This window comes from Berghia stephanieae, chromosome 6, assembly GCF_034508935.2.
Source record: "Berghia stephanieae isolate SIO BIC M18660-M18661 chromosome 6, UCSD_Bste_1.3, whole genome shotgun sequence".
Lineage (NCBI taxonomy): Eukaryota > Metazoa > Mollusca > Gastropoda > Nudibranchia > Aeolidiidae > Berghia > Berghia stephanieae.
This window is the reverse complement of record NC_088365.1, coordinates 16908133-16920632: the sequence shown is the minus strand read 5'-3', so window position 1 is coordinate 16920632 and position 12500 is coordinate 16908133. Positions and strand designations below refer to the sequence as shown.

At 36.3% G+C, this 12500-nt stretch overlaps 1 protein-coding gene across 1 annotated transcript in view; it reads right to left on the bottom strand.

Moving 5' to 3' along the window:
* The window catches only part of LOC144974579 (dynein axonemal heavy chain 3-like), a 216277-nt gene that overhangs the window by 62120 nt on the left and 141657 nt on the right, over nt 1-12500 (bottom strand). Inside the window, 11 exon segments of the mRNA XM_078917583.1 lie at nt 292-387; nt 1139-1294; nt 1782-1982; nt 2972-3043; nt 4428-4586; nt 5997-6179; nt 6552-6714; nt 7540-7673; nt 9267-9458; nt 10409-10504; nt 11146-11336. Of these exon segments, the coding sequence (XP_078773709.1) occupies nt 292-387; nt 1139-1294; nt 1782-1982; nt 2972-3043; nt 4428-4586; nt 5997-6179; nt 6552-6714; nt 7540-7673; nt 9267-9458; nt 10409-10504; nt 11146-11336 (1643 nt within the window).

Here is a 12500-nt window from a genome sequence, read left to right as displayed (position 1 = left end):
AACACGCTGCTTTGTTTATGACGGTTGTAAACATACCCATGTGTCAAGCTGAATAAAATGACCAATCATGATGTTAGATATTTAAAAGGTGTGAACACTTTTCACTAAGTGGGTCACTTTGATTACATTTTGCAATGTGACCAATGACCTCGTACACATGGAAAGTTAATATAGATCATGCCCATTGCTTACTACATTCTGGATAGGGCGGAATTCTATATCAATTCAAAAAAAAACTAAAAAGTTACGTTTATTTCGTCCTATCTATGTCAGAGAATGATAATGTCTTACCTGTGTCCATCTGTCCTTTTCACCTCCAAGACCGCTGATCAGTTTGTTTGCCCTGTCAATCTTCACCTTTGTCAACTCTATATTGTCTTCAAGGTTCTTTATGAAAGACAGAGGATTATTTGGCATTTTTATATAAAATAAAAGTCAATATACTAATCTGATAGAAGCCTTTACCTTTAAAGCAATGACCAAACTTCAATATGACAGCCTCAAAAGAGAAAAACAAGTAGTGAATATTTCGTTCTTTTCTTTTTAACGTTGTTGTATTCATTCATGTTCAAAATGTTTTGCTTTGTTGTATTCTACATAGATCTACTACACTTCTAAAGAGACGGCAAAATTTGTGTATAATGTTTCTAGTTCGAAAAAAAATAACTTAATTCTATGGATAAAGATATTAATTTCAGATGTTACCTAATAATATCGATGCATTTTTGCATCTAATCACAAAAAGTATGAGACAACTAGTTCAAGGCTAGATATTTGAGAAAGAATGAAGAGATAAGTAATAATATATGCTTAGAAGCCTTTTTATACTTTATAAAAATTTCGCTTCATTCTTCACGCCAAACAAAGACCAATGGCCTCATTCATTACTTCAAAAGACACAAAGACACAAAAAAAAAGAAAAAAGGTTATAGAATTATAGAAGACACAGCAATATACTCTAATATGGGACCCTCCCTCCTCCCTCCCCCCCCCCCCCCCCCCCCCCCCCCCGCCCCTTAACTCACAATATCTCAATTTAGAAAGGGAAGGAATCTCACCCCTTTGAGTGTTTGCTTTTTCAGACAATCCTTACAAGACATTGCAAAATATTACATTACATGTAACAAATATGATTTACCGTCTTTTCAGTCTGTTTTTGGACAAGGCTGTCATTCAGAGCTTGGAGTTTATCTGTAACAGATTTCAACTCTGCTTGTTTCTTCCGTAACTTTTCCATCTGTTCACTCAGTACAGCTTCTGCAGCTTGTAAACTCTCTTTCTTGGGGGCAACAACCTGTTTTGATTATGAAATCATATCAATAATTTGACTCAAAATGTGAATGTATTTGCTGCTTTTAACTATTGATATGCTCATAAATAAAAACTTCTATCAAATTATCTAACTAGATCTAGTATTTGCCTATTTCTAATATCCTACCGTTATTATGTATATATACGATTTGCTATATTCTACAACCACCAACTAACCCGTCTGTCCACCTAGGAGTGATTGGGTAGCTGTGTCTGTTATATCTGGCCGAAAGTACTTTGCAATTGACTAACGCCCTATCCAAAAGGTAGGAAGAATTTACAATTGTCCGTTTCACGCTTTTGAAACCGGGATCAATTCCGGTCAAATAGGTCTGACGGCTTTGAAGAACTACTTTTAATTTATAAGATTGACTAAATTTAGTAGGGTTCGTTTTTTATTTTTGTTTGTAATTTAAGACAAAAGATGTATTATTTAAATAAAAGAAAGTTTAACAAATTAAATGTCTTACCTTTGCGACGCTATCATAAACATCAATGGCCTTGACCCATTTACAGAGACCTTCACATGCAGACGAGACGTTCTTGATGATGGACGGGTCAAATTCTTTGTTTGTAATGTATCGATCCCGGATCTTCTTGATGATGGGTGCTGGGATGTGGTCTTTGTCGTATTCTTTTAGGGATTCCAAGAATTTCATGTCACCCAACATCTGTGAAATAAATAGATTAGATTGTATTCAGAGTTAAGTGGTTTCTATATACAGAGAAGTGATAAGACATGGAATGAGATGCTAGCTCAGGATAGAGAAGGATGGAAACTGTTTGTCTGTGGTCTATCCCCTGACCCAGGGTGAAAAAGGCAATGATGCTGATAATGATGATATTCAGAATTTCAAAAAAGTATTCCCATCAGATGGAGGAAGAGAATAATATGGAAAATGATTGGTCAAACTTTGAACAATTACAGAATTGAAAAATACTTGATCTTTATTTGTGCATATCGACAATAAATCTAAAAAAGATAGGAATGCCATGCTTATTTACAGTTCTAATAACTCAACTTGTTTATGTCTCAGTGTGGTTATGGAAATATTTTCAAACCAGCTTAAATAGGTACAGTTAGAACAATGCCAAAAAAGCCCGTAAATGCATTTGGTTATAAGACCTGCTAATGTGCATATAGATAGTTCAAAGATGACGTCACTCAGGTCTTTGTTATTGTTTTTTTTGCCATCCACAATTATGAGTAATGCTCAGTGAACTGTATTAACCCGACTATAAACGTTCATGGATACCCACAGTTTTGTGTGGTGGTCCGTTATACTTCCGGATGGCAATGTTATGAGCTTCTTAGCCAAGCGCTTACTATCTATATACAAACCTAAGAATACTTTGGTGAACCCCCACTCCCCCCATGAAATTGACTTGCTTAGTTTTTTGGGGTTTTTTTAGGAAGCGTGATACGAGAGCCATCCATTTCTGACAGCAGCCAAAGATAATAAATATTATAGTATATCTTCACAGTGTTATTGAAATATCAATGCAATGCATGAAACTTGTATAGACACTGCTAACTTTAAACAACCACACAGCTTATTCATGTGAAGTCTAATAGTTTACATAGTTTTCTTAAACTGAAGCGTAGATTCTTAATTTTAAGAATAAATGCAAAAGGACATAATATAAATAAATTGGTTACTTTTTTAGCCGCAGGCCAGTAGTCCTCAAAAGGCTTGCCATTTGCATCCACTTTCTTCTCTGGTTTGATGCCCTGGGGAAGAACAGTAGATTATTTCAGTTGTAGTTTTGGATTCACTTTAAAGAAGAAAAGAGCCACAGGCTGAGTTACAAATTGACCCGAGAGTCTATAAGATCCGTATGTTAAGATTATATAAGATTTAGCCTATTTTATAATGTAGTTTAATAAATTATACAGAGAAAATTCGCATGGTGTCAGCAAAAACATTGCGCAACACGATTCTCATTTTTTTCCACCAGCAAAACATAATGAATTACACTTACATTTTATAAGTTACAAGTCACTTTATAGGCGGCCTTTTTGTCCTTATGTTCTTACAATAGCAACATTCAGTAGGATCAACTCTCAGTGATGTCGACTCAGGTATTATTGAGTACCTGGCTTTAATGCTGTGACTGATATTTTAAGAAAACTAGAACAATAAGGACGCCTAACAGAAGATGCGTACAGTATAAATTGAAAATTGGCTCCATATGACCTGCTAGGGACATAAAATTATCAGTGTATATCGCATTAGTCATGGTGATTCTTTGAAAATGAGCATTTGAAATTAAATGGTCATTTTTTCGAGTCAAGTGCTTTACCTTACGAAACAAATTCCTGGCAATGGTCAAAACTTTTTTCGTTATTTTTTGTTGGAATTTTTATTTTAAAACGCTTATAGGGAATTAGATTAGCGGAAGAGTAGCGCCCCTTGATTGGACGTCACCTTACAGAGAGAACGTCAAAATGGTTTTGCGCTTGCGTCACTCTCGTCCTCGCTTTCGGTGAAGTGTCTCATGCCGCACAACCAACATGACGTTCTCTCTCTAATAACTTTTCCGCTCGTGACTTCCAATCAAGGGACGCTACTCTTCCGCTAATCTCATTGCCTATACAAGGTATCCTCAACGTCTGGCTACATGTGTATGAAACTTCACTACCATTTTTTATTCATCCATTCATGTTGTACCTTGTAAAACTTTGGCTGAACGTCACATCCCATCACTGATAACAGATGTCACGGTGTTGGGAAAATGTTATTCATTTAACCCTCTCTTTACCAGCCATTTTCAGAATTTTCCCCAAAACTTCACACCCACCCAACACAAAAACAGACATTACTTACGCAAACAGAAAAGCAACAAGCACATTCTATACATAAAATTGTTCGACAATATGGGCTTTATTACAGAACGTTAAGTTTTTATAGCTATAGCAAAAAGAAATGAAATCTGGATGAAAAAAGCGACGGTTGAATCGTAAAAAATGTGACGATTTTCTAGTAGGTGGTAAGGAGAGGGTTAAGTCCTAAATAAAATTGAATAAAATTGTTGTGTAAAGGAAGTCTGTATGATCATCATGTCCCCAAACGTTGTGAAGATCTGAGGACAAAAAATAAACTCATGGTGTTTACCTTCATAATACAGATACTCTCCATGACTAACTTGACTCCTGATGGGGGATTTGTCATAGTCTTCACAATTGTGATGTCATTCTGTTTGAGAGTGTCCAAGGCAGAGATGGCTGCATTCATGGCTGGCATGGCGATTGACAGCTTTTCTTCACAGTCAATCTGGTAAATAGATTTTTAAAAACAGTTCAGTTAGAGTCCGATTGGCGTTATTCAACCGTTTCTAGTTGTTTTTTTTAATCTAGCCAGAGATGTGATCAGTTATCACTAATACTTTTCAACAGTCGTAACGTCACTTCCTTCTTAATGACGCATGGTAATTTAGTAACTGGCTCTATACTATCGGAACAATGGCGGACGCCCTTATGAAATACTTCCCCGGCGAGCATAAAAACGTATCCAGATGAAAAAAAAAACACATAAATTTGATCATGTTTTGACTTTTACACATTCTAATCACAAGGCATATGAAAAGTTCTAGTCAGCATGAGGAATAAAAAGTAATGATTTTCTTTGTTTAGAACCAAGATGGCCGCCGTTGCCGGGCGGCGTGACATCAGACTACTGAATCCAGAATTTATGTCACAAGATGTTCAAAGAACGATTTCTGTATGTGTACATAAAAATCATACATCACTTTTTATTGTGCCAATTATTATGGTGCAAAGATTGAGCCAACTGAATGAATCAAGGTATTCCTTTCTAATTATAGCCACACTTATTTGCGTACGATGTATTATTACTTATTACAGCAAAAGGCATTACTTATACGGGGGAAAAGGATCATCCATGCACATCTTCATGTCTAAATCTTTCACCTCCCAGACTTGAAGCGATGATATGCACAATAAGCATTTATACCCTAGTTACACTTTCCTTAACTTTCTCTTCATCTATGTTTTCTATACCGACTCTTCCCACCTCCCAAGACACAATAAGAAGCTATTCCAAGTAATCTTGTAACTGAGACATAAATAAATTAATTAAAGAGAAGTTAAATATTCAATGTCACAGTCGAGTTATAAGTTTAAATAAAGACGTTTGTTTAGCATGCCACTATTTATAATGTTTTGATTCTAGTTTCATAGACATGGGTTATTAAGTTCAGCAGAAGACATGACAAATATGCAATTTCTTTTTTCAACAGATCGATATAGTTCATCTCTAATTTATATAAATTCCCATGCGATGAATCAGAGGACTGAAGCAACATTAAACGTTCAACTTTTAAAAAACTACAGCATTTATACAGAACAATATCCATTAAACGTGCTCCACGCGCTTTGCAAGGGGTCCCTAGGCCGACAGCAACACTTAACATGTAGGATGAGATATAACGCCTGTGGGGCGATATTACAATTTCAGAGATATGCTGTTACCGACCAGGTACTCATTTTCAACCCGAGTAAGATGAGAGAATGTCAATAAAATGCCCTCTTCAAAGACCCAACTCTGCGCCGCTCCGAGCGGGACTTAAACCAATGACCTTCCGATCCGAAGGCGAGTGTCATACCACTAGACTGTATAGCCGTACTTTAAAAACGGTGTGGATTAAAAAATAAATAAACAAACCTTGATAGCTTCAGCCTCTTGAGCTGCCTTGTTGGCCACAGCTTCGTCCACTTCTACGATTCTCTTGATGTCTTCCACTTCTATAGTTTCCTTCTCAATGATGCCAATGAGTTCCTCTGTCTCTTTGCTGGTCTCGATTAGTTTGGGCTTCAATTCCACGAGTTCTGTCTGCATCACGTTGACCTGTCAAGTTTATCAAATAACAAGCATCAATCTTGTGCTATCTAGATATAGCTTTTACTAAAGCCTACTTGTACATATTTGCAGACCTGATGACCGAACGCATTTATGAGCTTCTTTTAACATTGTTATAATGAGTAATATTTTGCGTCGGTTGGAGAATATTTCCATTACAACTCTGAGTCAATATTAATTTTGGTTATCAGACATAAAAGTACTCGTCCATCATATCCAAAGTCATTATTTAATTATTTTTAAAAAACCTTTAAAAGTGAAGCTGACTTTTTTCCAGTCATAATAATTGATTATTAATTTTGAATAATTTATCTATAAAGGTGAGAATAAGTAACTACCTGTAAAATACGTAACACATACCTGACTTTCCGAGAAACGTAGTTTTTCTAATCCGACGTTGTATCTGTCTTTGAGGGTGAGAATTTCCAGTCGTTTCTTTGCCAGCATGTTTTTGAATGTTTTGATAAGCTCTAGATATGAAGTTGGGGTGACATAGTTAACTCGTCGCATAACTTCGTAGTATCTGAAAAAGATTAAAACATGTGGTTGATTACTGATCAGTTATATTTGAGCTATTATTAGTAACAACGCGAGGCTACATAGTAAGGGAAAGTGACACTAGCAAATCTTCTACGTTTCTCAGAATATCATATCACCAGTCGTAATGATTTTAAAATTGTTATGAGTAAATATTTTCAAGTTGTAAAAACTTTGATGTTACAGCATTAGAAAAGAAGTCATTCGGTGCCATACGCCAATGCAGCCGGAAGTTCATCATGCTTTCTGTTGATTTAACCAATAGTAGTACATGCGTATTACCCTTTGGATACGACGCTAATCGATCGTTAAGTGACAGACCAAGCTGTCTAATGACTGCTAGGTGAACTGAGTATGCAGAGAAAATTCCAAATCTGCATTTGGAATCGACCTTGTGACATGAGTGATCTCTACCTAACGACACCCTCCCCGAAGTAACAAGAGATGAATAAGAAAAAAAATTGAGCTTTATATAGCGCAATATCCACTAAATGTGCTCTAAGCGCTTTACAAGGGGTCCCTGGTCAACAGTAACATTTAACATGTAGGACGGAACATCACGCCTGTTAGGCGATATTACAATTTTTCGGACAAAGATAACGCAGTTAACGCCCAGGTACTCAGTTTACACCTGAGAACGGTGAGAGAATGTGAGTAAAGAGCCTTTTCCAAGCGAGGCTCGAACCCAGGACCTTCCGATCCGAAAGCGAGTGTCATATCACTAGACCACATAGCCGCACAATGGAAAATGAAAATAATAATTTAAAAAAAAAACATTACATGGAAATGTTTAAAATGCGTCAATGAATACCTTTGAGACAGAGCCCTGACGCTTTCGTGGAAATGTTTACACATGTGAACAGTTGCGTCACGAATTTCTGACGTCATTTCAACGTCATCCAAAAATTTGTTGGCAACAAGTTCAAGAGCGTCTTGTGGCCAGGCCTGGTGAATTGTAAAATATTTGATAAAGGGAAGGGATGGGGGGGGGGTATTATACAGATTAAAATTCTAACTGGCATCAATGAAACATAAATTAACATGAATAAAGTTGGCAATCATTGTTATAGATCAATCATTCATAATCAGCCATCATCATCAGGTTCAGCCTCATTATTATAAAAAAAAAATAAATAAAATTCCCTTTATTCATCTCTAAGGGGAAATTTGTCTTAGGGTCTATTCCAAGGGAAGACTGGAATAACCCAGGCGTCAGCCGCAGTACAGCGCCGCAAATTGAGCTAGGGCGAGGTGACTTGCTCAAGGTTACACAACGCAGCGCGGGTGATTGAACTCGGTACCTTTCAGGTAGGAAGCAAAGACCGTACCACTGAGCCACGCTGCCCCTTATCAGTCTTTTACATTCATTATTATCAATATATTCATTATCGTTGACATCATCATCATCGTTGTTGTTGCTATCATCATATCCCTCATTATAATCATAATAATAGACATCATCATTGTCATCTAAACTTTTAAAATTTTCTTCTATTTTTCACCCTAAAAAAATTAGAGTTAAGGTGACAATATTTGGGATATTCTAATTTGTGTTTCATTAAAAACAACACATTTTCCTCCCTAAAACACATTAAACTAATGTCTTGTATTTTGATATAATACATTCAATCTTTAACACTTAAACCAACCCGACATAATACCGTTTTGAGACAGTGGATCACAAATGTGACCCTTCGCCTCAAAACGGTATTAAGTCGGGTTGGTTGAGGTGTTGAAAATTGAATTTATAACCAGAAATATCAGACTTGTGTTGAGTTTCTGTTTTATTGAGGAGAATGGATAACATATTTTAGGGTGCTAATGCCAACAATTTATATTTTTGACTAGTTTAACATTAAATCTGGCTTTTAAGCACATGGTTCGTTCCGACATAATACCGTTTTCAGGCAGTGGATCACAAATGTAAAAACTTAATCAATATGCCTGGGTAGAAAAAGATATGCCCTGCAACTCCAACCAAACACATCATTCCTCGTCTTTAGAATGGACTAAGGTAGAATAAATTCAAACAATTCCAATAATTTGTACAACTTTGGGCTAAATTTAATTGTTCCTTATATATGTGACTAGTTGTCTCATAACGTTACTATGTCAGTCGGGGGGTGGGGGGTGAGTTTGACACTTAGAATTTAATTTTAAACCGGAAATACAAAATGTTTGTTATGATAAGAGCCTTCATTAAGGAGAGTGAGTCACAATTTTAAACTTTAAAAAACCTTATATCTTTTTTAATCATATTAATTTAAATTTTGTCTACAGAAGAGCGCAGCAAGGAGGCAATGGGAAAGCAGGTGTGGCGGAGATCGTTTCCAGTCAACTCTACCAAGAGTAGACACTAGTTTCGGTATGCTAATTTGACTTTAAACTCAATTTTCTTCATCTCGCTCAAGCTTACATAATACAAATTTGACGCTGCGGGTCACATATTCACCATTGTAGACAATTAATTGTTTTTCATAATGTGCAATTTCAATGCTAGGATTGCAAGTCTGGTAAATGAAGACTACACAATTTTACCTTAAACCAGTCGATGGTGCAGCAGTTGATGAGGGATGGGAACATTCTCAAACGATTCCTGAAAGCGTCACCGATTGGACTGAACGCCAACACAACGTGGAGGTTGCGTCTTATTCTCTCTATGAATTTGTTGTACATGTTCAATGGTGTGTACTCAATCTGGGCGTTTTCTCTCTGGCAGATTGCTTGCATCTGATGAGGTTCAAATAAGAGAGAGAATTAGTCATGCAAAGAGTATAAAGACAAGGAGAAATAGGAGGAGGAGAAAGAAGAAGAAGAAGAAGAAGAAGAAGAAGAAGAAGAAGAAGAAGAACAACAACAACAACAACAACAACAACAATAACAACAACAACGACGACGACAAGAACAACAATAACAATAAGACAAACAAAAACAAGAATAAGAACAAGAACAATTAGAACAAGAAGAATAGGTGAGGAAGAGGAGGTGGAAGAGCAGTGTGGAAAAGATAGGGCATAGTAGGTGTGTTGATGGTTGTGGCACAGGTTGTTGGTTGTAAGGGAAATGAAAAAGGTAAAACAAGGGGTGATGATAATGATACTCTGAAGGAAGGGAAAGGGGGAGCAAAGAAATATCAGAAGGGTGAACTAGCAAGGGGAAACGAGAGAAGGGGGAGGCTGGTTACAAATGACGTGGAAATTGAGGGAATTGAAAATAAAGTATAAAGAAGAAGAAGAAAGAACGGACTGGGGAGGTGGAAAAGATGAAAGTTTAAAATGTAGTGATTAAAGGGAGATATGAAGAAGAGGATGAAATGGTGGGGGGGGGGGGGAGAGAAAGGGGAGGAGTAGATGGTGGGAGGAATAGATGACAAAGGTTAAGGAGAGTGGAGATAGATGGAGACGCTAAAATACAAAATAGAACTCAGACGATGGAGATTTCAATATAATAATAATAATAATAATAATAATAATAATAATAATAATAATAATAATAATAATAATAATAATAGATAGATAGATAGATAGATACGTAAGCAGATCGATAAATTGATTGATTGATTGATTCGTTGAATTTATAATTTAGTACACTACCAATTGAGCTATCGGGAATCTAAACCCGATCTTACGTAATAACTATTATAATTCCGGCAACATTTGATTGTTAGTTGAATAACCAACCTTTTCAATGATTTCCAATCGCTCCTCATTCTCGTATAGGTTAGGGATATCACCAGTGTTGAGAATCATATTCACGTCCTCCAGGAATGACTCATCCTGTAATTCAAACAATTAATAGGGAGGATAAGGCAACATTGAGCAGTTTATCATTTTTATTTCTTATATCTAATATTAAAATTTCACTTTCCACGTTTCATTTAAGATAAAACACTTTCATCTTTAAAAGTCTGTTCATTCATGACCGTGAGGTATATAATATAGTAAAAAGCTAAATGGAGTCGAAAATTATTTCCGTAAATAGCCTTGGATAAAACACTTTAATATAGTTACTGACATATTTGATTTATTTTAATAATGGTACTCCAAGGGGGATAATATACAAACCTTTACGTTAAGAAAAATAATATATTTTTATAAAAGGGGAAATGGAGTAGAGTACAAATTTTACGGAGGCCTGAATGCAAAATATACAAAACGTTGAAACTGATGGAGATCTTAATAACTGTCGCTTAAAGAGAGCGCCTTTTAGACAATTTAATAAAATCAACATTTGATTTTATTAATTTGGCTGGAATAAATGAAGCGCTGTGAAGCGCAATTAGTATGGGGGAAATAATGGAAATGCGCTAAACAAATGTGCATAATTATTTATCTTTTCTTAATATCAAGAATTGAAGATTATATGTGAATTTGGATGTGGCTGCAATTCAGGTCACATGGTTTGAATAAACGCATACCTTAATTTGATGATCACCAAACAGGAACACCATTGATATCCCTTGATCACCCGCTCTTCTCATCATTCGACGTAAATCATCCCTCCATTCATTGGTGGCGTACGTTTTTGTGATTTCAATTTGGAAGAGTTCAAAGTCGGACATGAAAGCGGCTAAACGTGTAACGCTCTGTCTTCCGCTTCCTCCGATACCTGTTAATACAAAACAATTGATCAAGTGCCACATCTTTTTGCAGAGTTTGGACGCCATAACCATCAAATTCTTTGACTCACCAGACCTTATCAAGAACTCCAGATTCCTCATAATTTGACTGCCAGATATTTAATTGTGACAAACTGCTTCCATCTGGTATCACGTCAGTATTTTATTTTTTTCGACATGGAAAACAATTTACAGCCGCGGTATTTGTTTTACACAAGTATGGCGAGAAAATGTGACTCAAGAGGCTTTGACTTTTCCGAGGAATTGGCTAAGCGACGAAACAAACCTGAAGGTCAGAGGCTTACGGCCATAATTCAAGGCCAGAAATGCGTACAGATGAGAAGAAACAAAGATAAGAATCATGCAAACAATGTACAAGAAAGTGTAAATACAATACGTTTAAGGAAAACAAATTGAGATCATGAAATCAAGGGCATTTAAGGATTTGAGGAGGAGATGGGCTATGGATAAGCCTCAGGCAACAGGGTAAAATTACTTGATATCCAAAACCGGGTTAAGTCGAATATTGTAACAAATGTTGTCGTTAACCCTCTCCTTACCAACTATAGGAAAATCGTCACATACGTTGCGATACAACCAACATTTTTCTTATTCAAAGTTCTTTTGTACATCATAAAACTAAGGATAATGAACAGTGTGTTATAGAGCATGTTTTGCAAAAGAAACTGTGTATAGCAAGAATGTTACTGCTATTGTGTCTGAGTGATAAAAACTATATGTTAGTGTTAGATGGGTGTGAAGTTTTGGGGAAAATCCTGAAAATGGCTGGTAAGGAGATGGTTAAACGACTTTGGCATTGCGATGCAACAAGTTTTATTGGAAAATGAATTAACTTGATTTGAACAACTTGTAGTTAAAACACAACTTCGACCACAATGTCAAATTAATTGATTTAGATAGTTCAAGTTATTATAGGGAATGAGATTAACGGAAGAGTAGCATTAGAGAGAGAACGTCATGTTGGTTGTGCACATGAGTCTTTCCTCCTCGCTTCCGGTGAAAGCGGCATGAGACACTTCACCGAAAGCGAGGACGAGAGAGACGCATGCGCAAAACCATTGATGTTCTCTCTGTAAGGTGACGTCGTAACAAGGGATGCTACTCTTCCGCTAATCTCATTCCCTATTGTGCTG